This window comes from Saimiri boliviensis, chromosome 2, assembly GCF_048565385.1.
Source record: "Saimiri boliviensis isolate mSaiBol1 chromosome 2, mSaiBol1.pri, whole genome shotgun sequence".
NCBI lineage: Eukaryota > Metazoa > Chordata > Mammalia > Primates > Cebidae > Saimiri > Saimiri boliviensis.
Window position 1 is genome coordinate 222782196 of NC_133450.1, and position 23367 is coordinate 222805562.

The 23367-nt window shown below is 44.6% G+C and overlaps 1 protein-coding gene and 1 pseudogene across 25 annotated transcripts in view; both read right to left on the reverse strand.

Moving 5' to 3' along the window:
• Positions 1-23367, reverse strand: part of FNBP1 (formin binding protein 1) — a 168817-nt gene that overhangs the window by 67929 nt on the left and 77521 nt on the right. For all 25 annotated transcript variants that reach the window (XM_039475166.2, XM_074395465.1, XM_074395463.1 and 22 more), the window contains exons 5-6: positions 3130-3192; positions 1993-2097 (exon numbers count right to left, since the gene is read on the reverse strand). In XM_039475166.2, coding sequence (XP_039331100.2) covers positions 1993-2097; positions 3130-3192 — 168 coding nt within the window. The remainder of the gene's footprint in view (positions 1-1992; positions 2098-3129; positions 3193-23367) is intronic.
• LOC141583789 (large ribosomal subunit protein eL29-like) lies at positions 16117-23363 on the reverse strand (annotated as a pseudogene).

A 23367-nucleotide genomic window follows, 5' to 3' on the forward strand; every position in this document is an offset into this window, starting at 1 on the left:
GGCATGTGCCGCCATGCCCCACTAATTTTTCTGTATTTTTTGTAGAGACAGGGTCTCACCATGTTGCCCAGGCTGAACTCGAACTCCTGGACTCAAACAATCTGCCCACCTTGGCCTCCCAAAGTACTGGGATTATAGGCGTGAGCCAACATGCCCCACTAAAAATATACATATGTATGTTATTTATATATTTACAGACAGTGTCATTAGCAGGGCATGGTAGGTGTCTGTAGTCCCAGCTACTGGGGAGGCTAAGGCAGGAGGATCACTTGAGCCCTGAAGGCAGAGGTTGCTGTGAGCGAAGATCGCACCACTGCACTCCAGCCTGGGCAACAGAGTGAGACTCTGTCTCAAAAATAAATAAATAAGATAAAGAATAAAAATAAACATAAAAAACAAAATAAAAATAGAGATGGCATCTCATTATCTCTAAAACATATGCAAATATACTTTTTAGCACACACACACACACATATATATATAAATATATAAATATGTATATCTATGAATGATACATACACTGATTTGCCCCATTCAACCTAAAATATTGTTTTAAACTTTGGGCCAATCTAACTTATTTTAATTGAATAACATTTTAAATATTTAACTTTAGCAGCAAATTAATGTATTAAGTAAGTAGTTCCACTTTGAGATCAAATACAGATATTGAGAACACTTCCCCGCCCAAGATGGGGTCTGGCTCTCTTGCCCAGTCTGGCCTTGAACTCCTGGGCTCACGCGATCCTCTCACTTCAGTCTAGGGGTGTGTGCCATAGCACCTGGCAAGAATACGTATTTTAAGATATTAAATAATTTGAGAGGAAGGCATAATAATGCTAACGTATACCTAGTCTTCAAGCAAGGATTTGGCAGAATTGGACAAAGAATAGTTCACACTATTTCCCAGCTCAACTCATCTCTAATCTGCCAAAAGCTCAACAAATCTGTGAAAACTCTGTGCTTTCACCCACATACAGCATGAGGCTGTGAATGCCCAAACAGCCATGGGCAGTCATGAATGAATCCTGTTATGTAAAAGCCTAATTTTGTTTACACTGTATTGATGACTTTTATAAAAAGAAAGTTCAGCTTCTAGGGAAAAAACACATATTGAGCCACAATGAGAAACAGCGTATGCTTTATAACATTTCTAACTGGCAATACAAGTCCATTTACAGAAAAGCTTTTGAGAGGCCTTAAACATCCCAGCCTTCAACTACGACCTCACTGTTATCAACCAGGTGGAATCAATTAGAAGACAGGCAAGCAGGGAAGCTCTTTACGGCTCTAAAGGAACCATTACGAGCAGCCAAGCTCTTCCAGATGGCCCTGTCGTGTCTCCTCCAGCTCTCAAGAAACGGACTTTCTCTTTGAAAAGCCATTAAGAGCCACCACCTTCTGGAACGTTGCTCCCAGATTGCTCGTGGTCTAAGTCTCCACTTTATCACCCTGGTGACTCAACAGATAAATGCCTCAAATCCTAACACTGAAGGGTCCCCACACTTGAGCTTCTGGTCCCCACAGTGGCTGACGCAAAATGAAAACGATCCCCTGTCAAGTGCCTTTTGTGGCTACATCAGAAACAGGAACCTGGGGACAGGCAGTCGGTGATGAACACTCACAGGGGAAATGAAAGACACATTTGAGCTTTCTTTTTTCTTTTCTTTTCTTTTTTTTTTTTTTTTTTGAGACAAGATTTCACTCTTGCTGCCCAGGCTGGAGTGCAGTGGCACGATCTTGGCTCACTGTAGCCTCCACCTCCCAGGTTCAAGAGATTCTCCTGTCTCCGCCTCCCGAGTAGCTGGGATTCCAGGTAGCCACCACCACACCCAACTAATTTTTATATTTTTAGTAGAGATGGGGTTTCACCATGTTGGCCAGGATGGTCTTGAACTCCTGACCTCAGGTGACCCACCTGCCTTGGCTTCCCAAAGGGCTGGGATTACAGGCGTGAGCCACCGTGCCCGGCCCACACTTGAGCCTTCACCTCACCTTTTCAACATCTGCTTTTGTGACGTTGATGTCAGCGTCCATTTTCTCAAAGTACTGCTGTGCCCTGTCCGCCTCTTTGCAATCGCGTTCAAATCGCCTTTTACTCTAAAATCAGAGGAAAATCATTATTTATGAAACAATGAGTCCTATGAGAAGACGTAATTTTATCTAAATCCCCCAAAGAGCATTGTTCTTTTTCTTCTCTTTTTTTTTGAGTCTGGGTCTCACTCTGTCACCCAGGCTGGAGTGCAGTGAGTGGCACCATCTCGGCTCACTGCAGCCTCGACCTTCCCCGCTAAGGCGATCCTCCCACCTCAGTCCCACTAGTAGCTGTGACTACAGGCATGCACCACCATAGCCGGCTAACGTTTGTATTTTTTGTAGAGACTAGGTTTTGTCATATCGCCCATACTGGTCTTGAACTTCTGAGCTCAGGCAATCCTCCCACCTTGGCCTCCCAAATTGCTGGGATTACAGGCGTGAGCCAATATGTCCGGCCCAAGAACACTCTTCTCTGAATTGATTTCTTCTATGTCATAATTTCCAGAAGTTATTTTAAAATCTGCATTTATTTCCATCAAAACTGTCTAGTCTTTGTTCTTTTCATGTGACGTTTAGAATACTGAACTTGAGCTCTTTTGGTTCAACTTTAGATAATGGTTCTAGAAACAAATTAAATGAGAAATCTATAAAGATGTTTCATTAGTGTTTTCGTGTGCATGTTTTTCACTTACTGATTGATTCAAGCTTAAATTAAGTTGAAATTAAAAAATCTATAAAGACATTTCTTAGGGCGGGCACAGTGGCTCCTGCCTGTAATCCCAGCATTTTGGGAGGCTGAGGAGGGTGGATGACTTGAGGGCAGGAGTTCAAGACCCGCCTGGCCAACACTGCAAAACCCAATCTCTACCAAAAATGCAAAAATTAGCCAGACGTGGTGGTGTGTGCCTGTAATCTCAGCTACTTGGGAGGCTGAAGCAGGAGAATCACTTGAACCCAGAAGGCAGAGGCTTCAATGAGCCAAGATCACGCCACTGCACTCCAGCCTGGGCAACAGAGCGAGACACTATCTCAAAAAAGAAAAAAAGAAAGAAAATCGATAAAGCCATTCCCTCTTGCCGCGCGTTGTTCACTTACAGATTCGAGCTGCTTCCAGCAACTCTCGATGTGCTGCTGTGCCTTCCGGCCATCGTGGAAGTTCTGCAAAGGGGAAAACACATTAGTACCCTCTGCTGCTCTTATGAGCCCAGGAGAAAACGTGTTCGTCCGCTTAAACAGCATTTAAATACTGAACCTCTAGGATGTGTGCTCCAAAGAAATGTAAGAGTTTAAAGGAGTAGCCGGGCACAGTGGCTCACATCTGTAATCCCAGCACTCTGGGAGGCTGAGGCGGGAAAATCACCTGAGCCAAGGAGTTGAAGACAGCTTGGGCAACAACACAGTGAGATGCCCTCTCTACAAAAAATTGAAAAATTAGGTGGATGTGGTGGCACAGACCTATAGTCCCAGCTACTCTGGAGGCAGAGATGGGAAGATCGCCTGAGCCCAGGGATGTTGACACTGCCACAGTGAGTTATGATTGCGCCACGGCACTCCAGCCTGGATGACACAGTGAAACCCTGCCTCAAAAAAAAAAAAAAAAAAAAAAAAAGGGAATAAAAAGTTTAATGTGGAAATGAAAACAAGAATAGTCATCACAAATAAAACAAGTTTCACTTGGGGGAAAAAAAAGGAGTCACCGAGTTCCCTTTACAGCTTTAGGTACAATTGTATAAAATTTGAAGATTGGCCAGGCATGGTAGTGCCCAAGCCTATAGTCCCAGTTACTTGGGAGGCTGAGGTGGGAGGATCACTTAAGCCTGGGAGGTGGAGGCTTGCAGTGAGCCAGGATCATGCCACCACACTCCAGACTGAGTGATAGAATGAGACCCCATCTCAAAAACATAAAGTAGGCTGGGCAAGGTGGCTCACACTTGTAATTCCAGGACTTTGGGAGGCCGAGGCAGGCAGATCCGAGGTCAGGTGTTCGAGTCCAGTCTGGCTGACACAGTGAAACCCTGTCTCTACTAGAAATACAAAAATTAGCCGGGCGTGGGGGCACACGCCTATAGTCCCAACTATTCAGGAGTCTGAGGCAGGAGAATTGCTTGAACCCGGGAGGTGGAGGTTGCAGTGAGCCAAGATAGCACCATTGTACTCCCGCTCTGGAAGACAGTGCAAGCTTTTTTCTCAGAAACAAAAAACAAAACAAAACAAATAAAATAAAATTTGAAGACATATATGCCACTTGGGAAAATGACAGGAATGTTTTATTAAGATAGCAATCGCTCCGATCATCTTTTTTAACTGCTTTGAGATGTGATTCAAATATTATGAGTTACTCATTTAAACTGAGCAATTCAATGGTTTTCAGCGGTCACAAAACTGTACAACCATCACCATAACCAATTTTAGAATATTTTCATTACCCCTAAAAGAAACTTGTACCTCCTAGCCATTACCCTCCACCTTCTTCAGCCCGAGGTGGTCTGTTTCTGTCTCTGGATTTGTTTATTCTGGATGTTTCCTATAAATGGAAATGCAGTCGGAGGCTTCTGGTGACTGGGATGTGTCCATTATCTCCTAATGTCCACTTAGCATGATTTCAGGCTCCACACTGTCATGTGTATCAGTACTTCATTCCTTTTTATTGCCAAATAATTATTCCATTATGTGGCTATCCCACATTTTGTTTATCCATTCAACAACTGATAGACATTTGGGTTGTTTCCAGGTGTGGGCTATCGTGAAAAATGCTACTGGGCACCATGGCTCATGCCTGTAATCCCAGCACTTTGGGAAGCTGAGGCGGGTGGATCATGAGGTTAGGAGTTTGAGACCAGCCTGGCCAAAATGGTGAAACCTCGTCTCTACTAAAAATAAAAAAATTAGGCCGGGCGCAGTGGCTCACGCCTGTAATCCCAGCACTTTGGGAGGCCGAGGCGGGTGGATCACGAGGTCAAGAGATTGAGACCATCCTGGTCAACATGGTGAAACCCCATCTCTACTAAAAATACTAAAAACTAGCTGGGCGTGGTGGCGCGTGCCTGTAATCCCAGCTACTCAGGAGGCTGAGGCAGGAGAATTGCCTGAACCCAGGAGGCGGAGGTTGCGGTGAGCCAAGACCGCGCCATTGCACTCCAGCCTGGGTAACGAGTGAAACTCTGTCTAAAAAAAAAAAAAGAAAGAAAAAAAAGAAAAAAATTAGCCAGATGTGGTGGCAAGCACCTGTAATCCCAGCTACTCCAGAGGCTGAGGCAGGAGAACTGCTTAAAACCTGGGGGGCAGGTTGCAGTGAGCCGAGCTTATGCCACCACACCCCAGCCTGGGTGACAGAACAAGACCCCACTTCGAAGAAAAAAAAAAGAAAAATGCTGCTACAAACACTTGAATAAGAGTTTTGTGTGTTTTGTGTGCATGGCTGTTTTCAATATTGGATTATTTTCAATCCGAAGATAAATTTCCCTCCTTGCCATCTGCAAAGGCCCTGCGGCAGGCTCTGGTGTGGTGTTATCTGGGAGCTAGATCTGGAGGAGCCTTGGGCAGAATACATCACGTGAGGTCAGAGAAGAAAGAGGGAGTTGCACAGGGTCTTGTAGGCTTTTTTGTCTGAATGAACTGGAGTCGATGAGTATCTCTAAGCACAGATGTTGTGAAGGGAAGATTTCAGATGGTAGGAGGCTGTTGTCACAATCCTGGAGTGACTGCAACGTGGACAGGTCATATGTAGCGAGCAGTGCAGGTCGTGAGAGGGGTCAGGTTCTGGGCACCCTTTGATCACCCAAACCTCCAGGATTTTCTGGGAGATGGGATCAGATGTGCAATAATGAGCAGCCCAGAGTGACTCCAAAATTGTCAGTCTGAGCTGTAGGAGAAGGAAGACAGAGAATTGGGTCTGAGGAAGGAAGATCATACACGTAGTTTCAGATGTGTTAAGGCTGATATTTCCTTGAGACTCCCAAGTAGAGAGACTAGCTGGATGCGGTGGCTCGTTCCTGTAATCCCAGCACTTTGGGAGGCTGAGGTGGGCAGACCACCAAAGGTCAGGAGTTTGAGACAAGCCTGGCCAACATGGAGAAACCCCATTTCCACTAAAAATACAAAAATTAGCCAGGCGTGGTGACGCATCTCTGTAATGCCAGCTACTGGGGAGGCTGAGGCAGGAGAATCGCTTGAACCGGGAGCCAGAGGTTATGGTGAGCCGAGATGGTGCCACTGCACTCCAGCCTGGGTGACAGATATTCCACCTCAAGAAAAAAAAAAAAAAGGCTGGGTGCAAGCACGGTGGCTCACACCTGTAATCTCAGCACCTTAGGAGGCTAAGGCAGGTGAATCATGAGGTCAGGAGTTTGAGACCAGCCTGACCAAAATGTTGAAACACCATCTCTACTAAAAATACAAAAATTAGCTGGGCATGATTGTGTGTGCCTATAATCCCAGCTACTCAGGAGGCTGAGGCAGGAATCACTTGAACCCAGGAAGCAGAGGTTGCAGTGAGCTGAGATCACACCAGCACACTCCAGCCTGGGTGACAGAGGGAGACTCTGCCTCAAAACAACAACAACAACAACAACAACAACAACAACAACAACAAAAACCCCAAAAACAAACAAACAAACAAACAACAACAAAAAAAATGAGAAAAAAAAAGAAAGAGAGAGACACTAATATATACTTGGACTCACGGGTCTGAGCTCAGGGAGTGGTCTGCACTAAACACCAGTTTGGGAGTCTTTCACATAAACTGGGTAGTTAAAGCCAAGAGACCAAAGAAAACAAAGATGCCAAGGAAGGAAATGCTAGAAATATGCAGAAATGTTAAGAGAACGGTGTCCTTTTTCGTTCAGTGACCTAAAATCACCAGTTCCCTAAATCCTTTCTGTTTTTTATTTTCTGAGACGGAGTCTTGCTCTGTTGCCCAGGCTGGAGGGCAGTGGTGTGACCTCAGCATACTGTGACCTCCGCCTTCCCGCAACCTCTGTCTCCTGGATTCAAGTGATTCTCCTGCCTCATCCTCCCTAGTAGCTGGGATTACAGGCACAAGCCAACGTGCCCAGCTAATTTTTTTGTATTTTTAGTAGAGACGGCGTTTCACCATGTTGGCTAGGCTGATCTCGAACTCCTGGCCTGAAGTGATCCGCCCGACTTGGACACCAAAAGTGCTGGGATGACAGGCGTGCGCCACACACCCAGCCCCTAAATCCTTTAATATCCTTCCACTGCACCATCGCTGACTCGGTCAATGTCCTGCGAATTTCCCAGGTGCATTCTCCACCCTGTTCTGCATCCCCAGAGGCTCCCATGCAGGGATCTCATGAACCCTTGCCTTGTGGTTCTGATGAGATTTGCCACAAGGAGATTCTGGGTGACCAGAGGGCAGCAAATTGTACCTGCAGCTTCTCCTTGCTGAGATGATACAGGTTGGCTGGGTCTTTGAACCAAAGGGCACGGCTCTAGTCAGGTGGTGACCTGCATGCAGCTAATCTTTGAAGTTCCTAATCTATGAAATTCCTGGAAGGCTTCCTCAGCCCTGTGAGGCCTGGGGGGGGTCACGGCAGGTCCCTACTCTGACTAGCTCCAGGGTGCTGCACCATCCTTACTGCTTTTCCCAAGCCCCGTCCGCCCCGTTGTAAATGCTCCTTTTAATAACCAACCTTCCGTCACTTACTGGGTTTGAATGTGCTGTTTTCTGGCTCACAAGGTTAAGCATTGGTGTTAGGGGCACAGTATGGAGAAGGTCAGGTGAAGGAAGGATAGAAACAAAGAGGTCCCCTAGGTACAACCTCAGAGCTTTTCCCGTACCTCGGCAGAACCTAGGACTTAGCAGAGTCAGAAAAGATCGCGGACAACTGGAAGGCTGGGAAGGCAGAGACGCAGAGACAACATCAGATTTAGAACAGTGCTTCTTTATAAGGGAATGTTTTCTCGTCTCTCTTTTGAGGTCGAGTTTCACTGTTTTAAGCGCCTCTTTGCAGTCAATCTATCCAGCAATTTTCTGGTCTCTGCAAACCCAGGGGTCGTCCCCTGGAGCTTCGTTTTTCAACTCTTGTAATGGACACAGGGATAGAACAGAAAAGAAGGAACCCAGGCTGTGGAAGAATTAAGAAGTAGAGCTGAGGGCAGGGTTATGGAAACTCTAGACGTTGGAAGGGAACATGCAGAAAATGCAAGCAAGTGTTCGAACGCCACACTTTCAGGGAGGACTCCCAGGAGACGAGAGCGTCCATTTCAAACCACCTGGGCTCAACTGTGCCCTTTCCGGAAGGCACCTCTGGTCCTGAAAGTCTTTACCGGGTTACTTCTCTGCCAAGAGAAGGATCCACATTTCCCAAGCCAGAGCACCGAGTTATGCAGTTTGCTGAAGAGATACAGCCGCTCCCAAAGGTTTTACTTTGAGATTCAAAGACAGGCATAAAAAGCAAGAGAAAACCTCAGTACCAATTCAGAACTGTACTCTAAGTTTACATTCTCTCTCTCCAGCAACACTGAAAGTGAATGTTTTAACAAAGTGAAAGCTCCCTCCAGCTTGGGGCAACACCATGGGTGAAGAGAGGAAATGTACACAGAAGCCCAGGCAATGACAAACAATGCCTGTGACATGTCACCTCAGCTTTGATGTAAAAGAAATCTTCTCCCAAGACAAGAGTCTTAAAAAAAAAAAAAAAAAAAAAAAAAAAAAAAGTCAGCCGGGTGCAGTGGCTCATGCCTGTAATCCCAGCACTTTGTGAGATCAAGGCAGGTGGATCACCTGAGGTCAGGAGTTCGAGACCAGCCTGGCCAACATGGAGAAACCCTGTCTCTAGTAAAAAAAAAAAAAAAAAAAAAAAAAGGCTGGGTATGGTGGCAGATGCCTGTAATCCCAGCTACTCAGGAGGCTGAGACAGGAGAATCACTTGAACCCAGGAGGTGGAGGTTGTGGTGAGCCGAGATTGCTCCATTGCACTCCAGCCTTGGCAACAAGAGCGAAACTCCATCTCAAAAAAAAAGTCGTATTTTAAAAACACAAGGGATGATTTTGATTGAAAAATCCATAAATTATCTTGCTGCTCCTTAGTTTAAATGTATAACAAATATGTATTTGTGTATCAGGCACAGTGGGCACCTTGAATTTGCTGGTAAGTTCCCTCTCATGAAGACTCCTCGGTCACACTTCTCCCTGCATTATTAAACCACTACCTGAAAACTGCAATTACCATCCTACCATTTCATGGGGCTTAGGAGATGGTGGATGACGCCCACCTTCCTTCCAGCCTTTTTTTTTCTGTGTTTGTTTTTTTAATGGAGTCTCTGTTGCCCAGGCTGGAGTGCAGTGGCACAATCTCAGCTCACTTCAACTTCAGCCTCCTGGATTCAGGCAATTTTCCTGCCTCAGCCTCCTGAGCAGCTGGTACTATAGGCATGCACCACAATGCCCAGCTAATTTTTGTATTTTTAGTAGAGATGCGGTTTCACCATGTTGGCCAGGCTGGTCTCAAACTCCTAACCTCAAGTGATTCTCCTGCCTCAGCATCCTGAGTAGCTGGGATTACAGGCACATGCCACCACACCTGGCTAATTTTTGTATTTTTAGTAGAGACGGGGTTTCACCATGTTGGCCAGGCTGGTCTCGAACTCCTGACCTCAAGTGATATGCCTGCCTCAGCCTCCCAAAGTGTTGAGATTACAGGCCTGAGCCACCACACCTAGACCCAGCCTTTTTCACAATACCTGTCCTTCTATCATTTATTTGGCCATAACATACAAAAAACTGTCTGTGCTGGGGGATCCTTTAGGAAATTAAGGGATGGAACAAAAGCCCTCAGTGCTCTGTGACTCCAGTGACCTAAATAGCAAGGGCTGTTTCTAGCTCTATCTTCCCTACTTTCACCGGAAAAGCTATTTTAACAGTTACAAAGTTAAACAAATAAACCAGCTTTGCCAGACGTATTTGTTGTTTACCAACAATGACAGAACATTGCTTCTCTGGACAGTGAGCAAGTGTGTGTCTAAAAAGTGTGCCTCTAAGCGCTAAAGAAGGAGGAATTGTTCTCTGGACAAAGATAAAAAGTGCTCCTTTTGGAACCATGGAATGAAGTCATCACAGCTCCTTTCTCTCCTATCAGAAAAGGCAGGAGACGCCATTTCTAGAGACCAAGAGAAACGATTCTCACTTTCTGCTGTAATGAGATGCTTTTAGTGTCTTTTAAAACATAATAATACACTTAAAAAAAAAAAAAACCTTAGTAGTATCTGGGGTGACAGCTATACTTACTTCTTTCAACTTTTTAGTTGAAATAAAAGTCTGTATAGATCAAATCATCCTTTAAGTTTTTTTTTTTTTTTTTAGAAATTTCCCAGTGAACAGAGGTGTCTGGGATTTAAAAAAAAAAAAAAATCGCAGAGAATCTAAAATAAGCAAGCATTAACTTTAAGAAAAACGACCATGGCAAAGCTTTTGAGACAATTTTACTGAACTGCAAGAAATCGCAGACAGAAGAGACAAACTCGCACAAATGGTATGCTAATGTTTAGTATTCACGCTGCAATTAGGTACAACAGCTGCTCATTTTTGCTATTTATATAGATATTAAACCATTAACAGTTAAAAGAGCAAAATATGGCACTGATGTGAGAACAGCCATTTCAAAAAAAGGAGAAAAAAAAGTAAGAATAAACACTCAACAGAGAACAGTCAACCATCTGGAATTTTAAATAAAACTCAGATTCCACAGATGCAAACAAAGAAACAAAGACTTGAAAAGGGCAAAGAAAGAAGGCGCTTCCAGAAAACATGTCTGAGACAAACACTGTGCTTCCCTAAACTCACAGTGTAGTAGTGGGTTTGAACACCAACAGCTTCCAAGTCTGAATCAGGATTCCCAGTTTTAATTTAACGAGAAATCTAAGGGGTGTGGATATTTATAAGGACCATGTGGTGTAATGGCAAAACGCCTCAGTGCTGTTCGAGTGGGGATTTCGTACCCCACTTAAAACCCAAACCAGAAACCAGAAACATTCACTAAGGAACACGCATTCTGCTTTTATTTAGTAAGGCTGATTTTCCCAAGTCCATCTACAATAAAAACAGCTTCCTAATGAACGTGTTCAGAATTTTCTAAATGCCTACCTCCCAGCCTCATGCTCAGTTGCTTGACTTCACCCTGAACACTGAGGGCATGAGGCACTGGGCCAGGGTCAGGCCTAAGCAGCAGTGAGGCCAGGGTTCCCCCTCCTTCTCTGGCTGCTCCTCTGCTCACTGTTCCTCAGTTATTCTCGCCCAGAAGGCTCCACATGCAGCAATTTACCTAGACTTCAGCGATCTTTGATCTGTTTTTCAAAACAATCCTGTCTTCACATTCCTTGAAATTCTAATCCCTAGGCCGGGCGCAGTGGCTCATGCCTGCAATCCCAGCACTTTGGGAGGCCGAGGCGGGTGGATCACGAGGTCAAGAGATCAAGACCATCCTGGTCAACATGGTGAAACCCCCTCTCTACTAAAACTACAAAAAATTAGCTGGGCATGGTGGTGCATGCCTGTAATCCCAGCTACTCAGGAGGCTGAGGCAGGAGAATTGACTGAACCCAGGAGGCGGAGGTTGCAGTGAGCCGAGATCGCGCCAATTGCACTCCAGCCTGGGTGACAAGAGCGAAAGTCCGTCTCAAAGGAAAAAAAAAAGAGGCCAGGCGTGGTGGCTCACGCCTGTAATCCAAACACTTTGGAGGCCAAGGCGGGCAGATCACCTGAGGTCGGGAGGTCAAGACCAGCCTGACCAACATGGTGAAACCCCGTCTTTAAAAAAAAGAATTAAAAAAAATAAAAAATAAAAAGAAAGGAAGGAAGTGATGGCTGGGCATGGTGGCTCACAGCACTTTGGGAGGCTGAGATGGGTGGATCATTGGACGTGGAGTTTGAAACCAGCCTGGCCAACGTAGTGAAATACAAAAAAAAATTAGTTGGGCGTGGTGGCACATGCCTGTCATCCCAGCTACTTGGGAGGCTGAGGCAGGAGAACTGCCTGAACCTGGGAGAACCTGCAGTGAGCTGAGATCACGCCACCACATTCCAAGCCTGGGTGATAAGAGCGAGACTCCATCTCAACAACAACAAAAAAGGAAGTGACATGGTCTGGTCCACATTATTCCAAGGTCAAGCTGGCTGCTGCATGGGGACGCTGCTGCACGTGCACTCTCTAAGGGAGAGCTGGTGGCAGCTCTGAGATGGAGATGGGCAATTAGATCACTGGCCGCAGGGTAAGCACGGAAGCAGAGAGATGAATTAGGAGGCTCAGCAGATTCCTCCAGGTGAGAGCTGATGAGGCACACAATGTGGTAGACAGGGATAGATGTGGATGAGCGGGTGAGAAGTGTTTGGACTCAGATCATTTACTGAAGGCAGAGCCAACTAGACTTGTTAACAGATTAGAGATGGAGTGTAAGAGAAAAGCCTGGGTGACTATGTTTTTGGCCAGAGCACCTGAGTTTAAGAAAAGATGCCCTATTTATTGAGAACTGGAGGGAGTGCAGACTGGAATGGAACATGGATAAGGACTTTGGGGGATCACAAGTTTGTTTTGGGGCCGGGGCAGTGGTTCACGCCTGTGATCCCAACGCTATGGGAGGCCAAGGCAGGCAGATCACCTGAGGTCAGGACTCTTGGACCAGCCTGGCCAACACGGCGAAACCCGTCTCTCTTAATAAAAGTATAAACATTAGCTGCGCAGGGTGGCACACACCTGTAATCTATTTGGGAGGCTGAGGTGGGGCAATGGTTTGAACCTGGGAGGCGAAGGTTGTAGTGAGCTGAGATCGTGCCACTGCCCTCCAGCCTGGGTGACAGAGTGAGACTCCGCCTCCAAAAAGAACAAAGTTTGTTTTGGGGTGGGTTAACAGGGTCACTGCACTGCAGCATTCTGGGGCCATCATTCCCACCTGCTGGACTCAGGTGCCTGCTGACAAAGGTGCAATGGTGACGATGCATTAGGCATCTAAGGAGAGATGTCAAACAGATGCCGAACAAGATTCAGGTGAGATATCAAATGTGAGTCCAGTAATTCTCAAAATTCCCAGAAGGAAAAGAAAGTATCATTAATTCCAGCTTACAAAAGGAGAAACACGAAATCCAAGATCACATTTCAAGCCCATGAAATCAAGAAAATAATTTAAGTGTCCCGTTTACTAAGTACATTATCACATGAATTATAACATTTAAAAAGAATTTTTTTTTTTTTTAAGAGATGGGGTTTCCCCATGCTGGTCGGGCCAGGCTGGTCTCGAACTCCCGGGCTCATGATCCGTCTGCCTCAGCCTCCCGAAGTGCTAGGATTACAGGCATGAACTACTGCACCCAGGGAAGCTGAGACAGGTGAATCACCTGAGGTCAGGAGTTTAAGACCAGCCTAGTCAACATGGTGAAACCCTGTGTCTACTAAAAACACAAAAACTAACCAGGTGTGGTGGCAGGTGCCTGTAATCCCAGCTATGTGGGAGGCTGAGGCAGGAAAATTGCTTGAACCTAGGAGGCAGAGGTTGCCATGAGCTGAGATCGCATCATTACACTCCAGCCTGGGCAACAAGAGTGAAACTACATCTCAAAAAAAAAAAAAAAAAAAAAAAAAAATCAGAAGAGTGAAACTACATCTCAAAAAAAAAAAAAAAAATCAGTAGTGAACTTGTAAGTAGCTAGATTATAGACATAAACTCCTTTTAGTTTTTACTCTCCTTAATGCTAAGCTTTACCTATTTGCTGTCATCTCTTATAAGAACATTTTGTTTTCTTAAATGTATTGGAGCCAGTCCCTGCTGCAGAACTTGCTGATAGGAAATTAAGCCCCTTCATACGGTCCATAAATAGGACCTATTCAATATCTAACTTTAGAAAGAATGTTACAGGTTTTAGTGCAGTATCAATTTTCAAACATTTCAGAAACCTCGGGAAAAATGTTAAATGGTCAATTCTAAGTAATGTGGGGTCTGTAAGCACATAGGTCTCAGGTTTATAAACATTTTAGTGAGTCACTGAAAGTATTGTATAATTGTTTCCTCTAGACTCTTAAGGTGGCTGCTGCCAAGAATGATTCTGCTTCTGGCCAACACTTTGTGAGTAATGAACCATATTTTTCCACCTGCAGGGAGAGGTTTTCTTGGAATTCCAGAAAATATTGGCAAGAACCTCCTGGTTCTCCTTCTGGAGCTGTAAATCTTCACAAATTTCTCATATGTGATTAGTGATAATCATTGCGGAAAAGCCCAGACAGACTCAAAGGCTGGAGCTACACCAAACAACCTCTAAAACTCTTTTCTTCAATCAACTTGACCAGTGGTCAAAAGTTGCTGATAAGAGTGCATTTACAGTAGTTCTTCTAGAGAAATACATTATCAACTCTGAATTACCCACATCTCAGATAAGCTGATTCACACCCATGTTGATCATTCCAGTGACATTTGGAAATCTAGCTGTCGATAAATCTATCAATAACTCTATAGGTAATTCTCCTATAATTATCTGATCATAAGTGACCAGAGCTTTATGAAGAACCATAAGTCATGTATATGTAATCATGTATGCTTTGACTTCATAGTCTCACTTCTGGGAATTCAGCTTGGGGAAATAATCTCACCGCACACACAATGCAAACATCTATGGAAGTAAAGAGTTTACTGTTGTATTGTTTATACAACCAAGTAAATGAATCAAAAACTGGTAATAAGCCTATAAATCAAACAATACAGAATTAGGCAAATTATAACTTTGTTAGACTAGTATATAGCTACTAAAATTGCAAATATTTTTTCTTTCTTTTTAAACTTCTCTTCCAATAACTTTGATAAAACTCCAATTATTAAAACTACGCTTTCAGGCAGGCACAATGGATCACTCCTATACTCCCAGCACTTTGAAAGGCTGACTTGGGAAGATTGCTTGAGCCCAGGAGTTCAAGACCAGCCTGGCCACATAGCCAGTCCCATCTCTAAAAAAATTTGAAAATTAAAAAAATATATATATATACAAACAAAAACGTATACTTTTTCAGGTAAAAACATTGAAAATGCTTACAGTATTAAATGGGCAATCAAGAAGAATATATATTATAGTTATATTAGGATCAATATTCCTTTTCAGATGGAGTCTCGCTCTGTCACCCCTGGTGGAGTACAGTGGCGTGCTCTCGGCTCACTGCCACCTCTGCCTCCCAGGTTCAAGCAATTCTCCTGCCTCAGCCTTTAGAGTAGCTGGGGTTACAGATGTGTGCCACCACGCCTGGCTAATTTTTGTATTTTTAGTAGAGATGGGGTTTCACCATGTTGGCCAGGCTGGTCTCCAACTCCCGACCTCAAGCAATCCACTTGCCTTGGCTTCCCAAAGTGCTGGGATTACAGGCATGAGCCACTGCACCCAGCCAATATTCTTAAACATTATACATATCTGTAAATGACATCAGGAAGGAAATTTTGAAAAATGAGGATTTTGGTTTATAAAGGATTGTGAGAGTTTGTTCTTTAATTCAGTTTTGGTAATATTCTTTTTATATGCACCCCCAAGGACTGGCCACTGATTCCATTATGTCTAAAGAGATGGTGAACATCTTACTGAAAAGACAATTGCCCTAAGTGGAACCCACTAGGTGAAGAAACTATAGGGCCTCATTGTCCAGGGCTTCCAGGACTGCTCCTGTTTTCCTAAGAGACAGATGCAGGCTCAGATGACAGGCAGCAAAGACCAAAACTGCTAACCTCTTGCAGAGGGAAAGGCTCTCTTTTTAGTTAATCTGTATTTTTTTTTTTTTTTTTTTTTTTTTGAGACAGAGTCTCGCTCTATCACCCAGGCTGAAGCGCAGTGGCGTGATCTCAGCTCACTGCAACCTCTGCCTCCCAGGTTCAAGCAATTCTCTTGCCTCAGTCTCCTGAGAAGCTGATATTACAGGTGTGTGCCACCATGGCTGGCTAGTTTTTTTTGTTTTGTTTTGTTTTTGTATTTTTAGTAGAGATGGGGTTTTACGATGTTGTTCAGGCTGGTCTCAAACTCCTGACCTTGTGATCCACCCACCTCAGCCTCTCAAAGTGCTGGGATTACAAGCGTGAGCCACGGCACCAGGCTGTGAATCTGCATTTTTTTTTTTTTTTTTTTTTAATGAATGAGAGGTTCTTATGTTGCCCAGGCTGGCCTCAAACGCATAGCCTCGCCTCTTCAAATGCTAGGACAACTGGCCTGAGCCACCTCCGCTCCCAAATTTTTTTTTTTTTTTGAGATGGAGTCTCACACTGTTACCTGGGCTGGGCCTTGAGAGCTCACGTGATCCTCCTGCCTCAGCCTCCCTAGTAGCTGTGATTACAGGCACACACCACCACACGCAGCTAATATTTTGTATTTTTTAGCAGAGACAGGTTTCACCATGTTGGCCAGACTGGTCTCAAACTCCTGACCTCGTGATCCTCCCAAAGTGCTGGGTTTACAGGCATGAGCCACTGCACCCGGCTTGAATCTGTATTTTTAAAAAATGAACATATTTTCACCAAAATGAGCCTACCAATTTGTGCGTCTGGACAAACAATGGTTATTCATAGCATTAAAATGCACTGCTTTGCAGTACAAAAATATAGTGTATGTGCAACATAAAAAGCATCTTTTCTCCTAGATACTTCAATAGAAGCAGTCATCCTATTTTATAGTTACATTTTTGTTTTTTGTTGTTTTTATTTTTGAGACAGAGTCTCGTTCTGTTGCCCAGGCTGGAATGCAGTGGCACAATCTTGGCTCACTGCAACCTCTGCCTCCCAGGTTCAAGTGATTCTCCTGCCTCAGCCTCCTGAGTAGCAAGGATTACAGGCACACACCACCAAGCCCAGCTAATTTTTGTATTTTTAGTAGAGATGAGGTATCGCCATGTTGGCCAGGTTGGTCTCTGAAACTCCTGACCTCAGGTGATCTGCCCGCCTCGGGCTCCCAAAGTGCTGGGATTACAGGCATAAGCCACTGTGCCCAGCCTACAGTTAGATTTGAAAGCTTAAAGATCAAACAGCTGGTATGGTCACAAAGGCAAGAATACCAATTTCCCCCTCTACTTCTACTCCCTTTCAAATCCATACAAAAAAAGGAAGGAAACATCATCTTTGCACAGAGAGCCATTTTTCATCATGCTGACCCTTATCCGTTCAAACACAGCAAAATGTAGGCAAAAAGTAATTTTCAACCAATATTCTCCACTGAACTTGAGCATTCTTTCTAGATGCAGTAATGGGATCCAGCAGTAATCCTGTAAATTCTAAATCATCCCTTTGGGCAGCCAGGATCCTGCCAGTGTATCAAATGACCCAATCTGTGCTATGCTGATAGTTAAGGATGGTAGTTTAAGTAAGGCATTATTTCTAGTCAGTCATGAGAAATAGTAGCTGGGTTTAAAATGTTAGAAGCAGCTTGTTTCCTATGCCATCAACCAATTTCACATTTTATTTATTTACTGATTAACTGATTGAGATGGAGTCTTGCTCTGTCACCCAGGCTAGAGTACAGTGGCACAAACTCTGCTCAATGCAATCTCTGCCTCCCACGTTCAAGAGATTCTTCTGCTTCCGCCTCCCGAGTTGCTGGGATTCCAGGTGCCTGCCACCACACCCAGCAAATTTTTGTAGTTTTAGTAGAGATGGGGTTTCGCCATGCTGGCCAGGCTGGTCTTGAACTCCTGATCTCAGGTGATCCGCCAGCCTTGGCCTCCCGAAGTGCTGGGATTATAGGCATGAGCCACCACGTCTGGCCAACATGCTCCTTTTTCTGTAACAAACCCTGATCAAGAAGCTGTAGGGTGGAACTGAGATTCTGTATTGAGGAACAGAACGATTACAGCAAGAGAAATCCCATATTCAGCACCTATGTATCAGTATACCTGAACGTTGTGCTATGAGGTTCATATTTGTCTTCTCACAATCATCCCCACAACTCCCTAAGGTGGCTATGATCAGTCTCAGCTTACAGATGCATAAGTGGATGCTCAAAGAGTTTCCATAACCTGCCTAGGGGCAGGGCTGCCAGGAATCCTGAGCAGGGTTGTTGGCTGAAAATCTTGTGTCCTTCCTCTCCTCTGCCCACCACCAAGCAGGGGGCTCCTGCTCTGTGAACACAGACCTTATATGGCCTTTCCCCATCCTTTAAGACAGACCTGACGTATGCTGCCAGCCCTGCATCACAGCCCAGTGGGAAGGCGACTGAATCTGGCCTCAGAAGACCTGGATTTGAGTTCTAACTCTGTTATGCTACGTCTGCCAATAATTAACCTCACCGGAAGACAGAAATGATAGCATTCCACTGTTAAGAGTCATCCTCTCAAAAATTAGTGTTTACTAAGTAAAGACAGGGGAGCCAAAAGTAAAAGGTCTAAAGGAGAAACGTTGGTTATTACGAGAAGGTCTTAAATAGTTCCTTTTCTTTTCCTTCTTTTTTTTTTGAGACAAGGTCTCACTCTGTCGCCCAGGCTGGAGTGCAGTGGTGCCATGTCAGCTCACTGCAAACTCCACCTCCCATGTTCAAGGGATTCTCATACCTCAGCCTCCTGAGTAGCTGGGATTACAGGCATGCACCATCATACCCAGCTAATTTTTTAAAATATATTTTTATATTTTTCATATATATATACATATATATATATATATATATATATGTATATATATATATATATTTTTTTTTTTTTAACAAATCCTCTCTCAGGTTTATTTGTACAAATAGCACAGGAGGACCCAGCCCCATGCAGATGGCAGCCCAGGGGGGTCACACCAGTCCTTCTGTCCTCACGTTGGCAGACAGAGATATCTACTCTGAAGCCTTTGTAGGGGCCTGGGCACCTTTGGGAGACTGAGCTGGAACTGGAGCTGGAACTGAAGCTGGAGCTGCAGCCTGGGCCTTGTTTTGATCCTTGGCCTTGGCCTTGACCTTTGGCCGGCAGAGCCTGAGCCCCTTGGCAATGCGAGCATGAGCACGCTTCCCAAGCTTGGGGTAGGCAATGTAGGCAAGTCAATCAAGCTTTCGGCTGACACCCCCCTTTGGGATCTTGGGCTTAACCTCCTTGGGCTTTATGAGGGCCTTGGTGGCCTCGGCACGTGCACACCTGGCCTTGGCCTTGCTGGCCTGCATCTTCTTTAGGCCCGTCTTGTTGTGCTTCTTGGCAAAGCACGTGTTCCTCAGGAACTTGGGGTCCACCCCCTTAAGAGATTCGTATCTTTGTGATCGGGGTTTCTTGATACCATTTCTGTGTCATTTTCGGGACTGGTTGTGTGTGGTGTGGTTCTTGGACTTGGCCATGTCTGCGCCTAAGCCGTGGTTCCCAAAGCACTTCTATTTTTCATGTTTTTAGTAGAGAAGGGTTTCATCATGTTGCCAGACTGGTCTTGAACTTCTGACCTCAAGTGATCTGCCCACCTCGGCCTCCTGAGTGCTGGGATTACAGGCGTGAGCCGCTGCGCCTGGCCAAATAGTTCTTTTTCTAAGCCTAGCTGCAGATGAAGATAATCCTACTGCATCTTGTGTCCTTCCTCTCCTCTGCCCATATAAGGATGGGGAAAGGCCATATAAGGTCTGTGTTCACAAGATTTTTACTCCAGCATCCTTGAAGGTACGTTGAAAAAAACTCAATGGAAACAAAACCATGCATGCAATCATGCACTGCCCCACGAAGGAGGAGGCAGCCTGGGTGGGACACCCAGCTCCACCACAGAGCAACACGCCCAGCTCACTTCACCTTCCTGTGCTCCAGGGTCCTTATCTTGGGTAAAATCTAGAAAACTAGCAGTCCGAATCCCCCACGGATAACACGAGGGTTAACTTGTGAAAATGCAATTGAGGTTAGCCATTATAATCCATAACAAGCACGAGGCTAAAAACTCGGCCTCCCAAAGTGCTGGGACTATAGGTGTGAGTCACCACACCTGGCCTCCAATACTACTGGAATAATTTTTTTCAAATTACAGTGATTAGTATACTGTAATGCTAATTCATTATTTACTCATTCAAAATAACGGAAACAATTATGCAGAGAAAAGAAAAAAATAGGCCAGGCATGGGGGTTTATGCCTATAATCCAAGCACTTTGGGGAGGCTGAAGTGAGAGAATCACCTGAATCCAGGAGTTTCAGACCAGACTGGGCAACACAGCAAGACCTTGTCTCTACAAAATTTTTTAAAATTGGCTGAGCATGGTGGCACAGGCCTGTGGTCCCAGCTACTTGGGAGGCTGAAATAGGAGGATCACTTGAGTCCAGGAGGTTGAGGCTAAGTGAGCCATGATCGAACCACTGCACTCCAGCCTGGGCAACAGAATGAGACTCTGTCTCAAAAAAAAAGAAAGAAAGAAAAAAGGAAAAAGAAAAAACGCCCATGAGGCATTATATTAAAATAGCACAAACAGGCCAGGTGCAGTGGCTCACACCTGTGATCCCAGCACTTTGCAAGGTCAAGGTGGTCAGATCACCTGAGCTAAGGAGTTCAAGACCCGCCTGGCCAACATGGTGAAACCCCGCCTCTATTAAAAATACAAAAATTAGCTGGGCATGGGGGGGTGCTTGTAATCCCAGCTACTCAGGAGGCTGAGGCAGGAGAATCGTTGAAACCCAGGAGGCAGAGGCTGCAGTAAGCCGAGTTTGCCTGACTGCACTCCAGCCCAGGCAACAGAGTAAGACTCCGTCTCAAAAAAAATTAAATAAATAAAATAAGATAACACAAATAACACACATTAGTTTACTCATATTCTTTCTAGTATTTCAAAAGGTTTCGTGATTTTCTGAAATGTCGTTTTGATTTAATTACAGAATGTTTCAGAAGAGCATGATGTTTACAGCTCCTCCCAACAGAACGTCTGACTCAGAAACCTGCACTCACAGTTCTCCTGAAAATAAAAGGAACACTATGTATTGCAAGACATTTAATGTGGATCTGTACCTCCTATAATTTATTCCATAAATTACTATTATTTTTGATTAACAAAAGGAACTAAATCCAAAACACAGATATGACTGACTATAAAAAAGTCATGATTAATACTGAGTAAATAAAATATAAAACAACTTGGTCATAATGCAGTAAAGGAATATGAGGGGTCGCAATGGCTCATACTTATAATCCCAGCACTTTGGGAGGCCGACACAGGTGGATCATTTGAGGTCAGGAGTGTGAGACCAGCCTGGCCAACATGGTGAAACCCCGTGTCTACCAAAAATATAAAAAATTAGCTGGGTGTGGTGGCGTGTGCCTGTAATCCCTGCTACTTGGGAGGCTGAGGCAGGAGAATCACTTGAACCCGAGAAGCAGAGGCTGCAGTGAGCCGAGATTGCGCCACTGCACTCCAGCCTGGGCAACACAGTGAAACTCCCTCTGGAAAAAAAAAAGAGAGAGAGAGACAAAGCACTGATAAAAGAAGCCAAACAGGAAGAAAATATAAACCTTTGCAAGGTCAAGGGAAGTTCAGGGTCCAGAGAAGCAGTCCAAGATCATGTTAAGACGGACTGTATTCATTTTATCATTATATTAGATATTTGTGCTTCATTGTGAACCTTAGTATTGTCTCACTGCCTCCTTCTGTCACTAAAGAAATCATTAATGAATGCTCTAGCAGAGGCTGTCAGCTCATTTAGGGCTCCAGTGCAGGGTTTCTCACGCTCAGCACTAGAGACGTTTTGGGCCAGGCCACTCTTTGCTGTGGAGCTCTCCCAGGCATTCATTGCGGGATGTTTAGCTGCCTCCCTGGCCTCTGTTCTCTAGACACCGGTAGCAGCACCTGAGCAGCAATCCCTGAGACAACCCAACAATCTCTGGATGTTGACAGGTGTTGCTGGAGTAGGGAGCAAAACTGTCCCTAGTTGAGAGCCATTGCACTGATGTGAACAGATGAAAATTGATCTCCGTTTATCGGCACAGTGTTGTTTTAAACCAATGGGTTGATCTTAAGGCATTTATCTCTTCCTGACTTTTAAACCTATCCAAGGCCAGATGCTACACATTTCTAGTTTAGAAAGAACTAAACTGAGATGTTTTCAAACGCCTTCCTGCCCCAGGGCCCTGGCTGCTCTCTATCGAATGCTTGTCCCAGGCAAGTCCTACTCCTCCCTCAAGTCTTGTTAAGTAGCCTTAACTGTGAAGCCCTTTCCTGATCCCAGAGCATGAGCAAGCATGTCAGGAATCCTACGGTATGTTCTCTTAGCACGTTGTACTCTTACTATGTGGCAACTACCATAATTGCAATTAAATAATCACTTTGTCATTATTATTTAATATCACCTCCATTTCAGCAGAAGCCATAGCAATCTTGTTGGCTCACGTCTGTAATCCTAGCACTTTGGGAGGTCAGAGCAGGTGGATCACCTCAGGTCAGGAGTTGGAGACCAGCCTGGCCAACTAGAACTCTACTAAAAATACAAAAATTAGCCAGGTGTGCTGGTGCATGCCTGTAATCCCAGCTACTTTGGAGGCTGAGGCAGGAAAATCGCTTGAACCTGAGGGGTGGAGGTTGCAGTGAGCCAAGATCGTGCCATTGTACTCCAGCCTGAGCAACAGAGACAGACTGTCTCAAAAAAAAAAAAAAAAAAAAAAAAAAAAAAAAAAAAAAAAAAAAAAAAAAAAAAGTTTATCACTGGCCAACGTGGTTACTTTATCATTAGTAACAAATTATTCTGTACTACACATGTAATCGAAGTACAATGATACAGACCATGGCTTAAAGATAAATCGCTTAAGGCAAAATTGTAACTAAGAATATACTTTGAACGAACATTCTTCTCTTTGGTTAACAACAAGACCTGTTTATGAAAAGACAGTAATGGTGGCAAGAGGAACAGTAACATCCGCTTCAATAGACAGCAATGAATGAGCCAAGGAACAGAATGCATTTAACTGGGGACATCTTTCCATTTTTTTTTTGACCTACTTATAAGCACTAATTTTTTTTTTTTTTTTTTTTGGATACAGAGTTTTGCTCTTGTCAGCCAGGCTGGAGTCCAATGGCGCCATCTCGACTCATTGCAACCTACACCTCCCAGGTTCAAGTGATTGTCCTGCCTCAGCCTCCCGAGTAGCTGGGGTTATAGGCGCCCGCCACCACACCCAGCTAATTTTTGTTTTTTTAGTAGAGACAGGGTTTTACCATGTTAGTCAGGCTGGTCTCGAACTCCTGACCTCGTGATCCGCCCTCAGTCTCCCAAAGTGCTAGGATCACAGGAGTGAGCCACCATGCCTGGCTGGGATCCATAACTTTTATATGATTCTCAAAGGTGTGAAGTTTAAGACCCACCGTCTTACATGGTTTTATTTAATTTTAATGTTCTAGGGATATTCCCACTGTGTTTGGTCCATCTTGTAGGAAGAAAAAGAATAAAGTTTTGCTC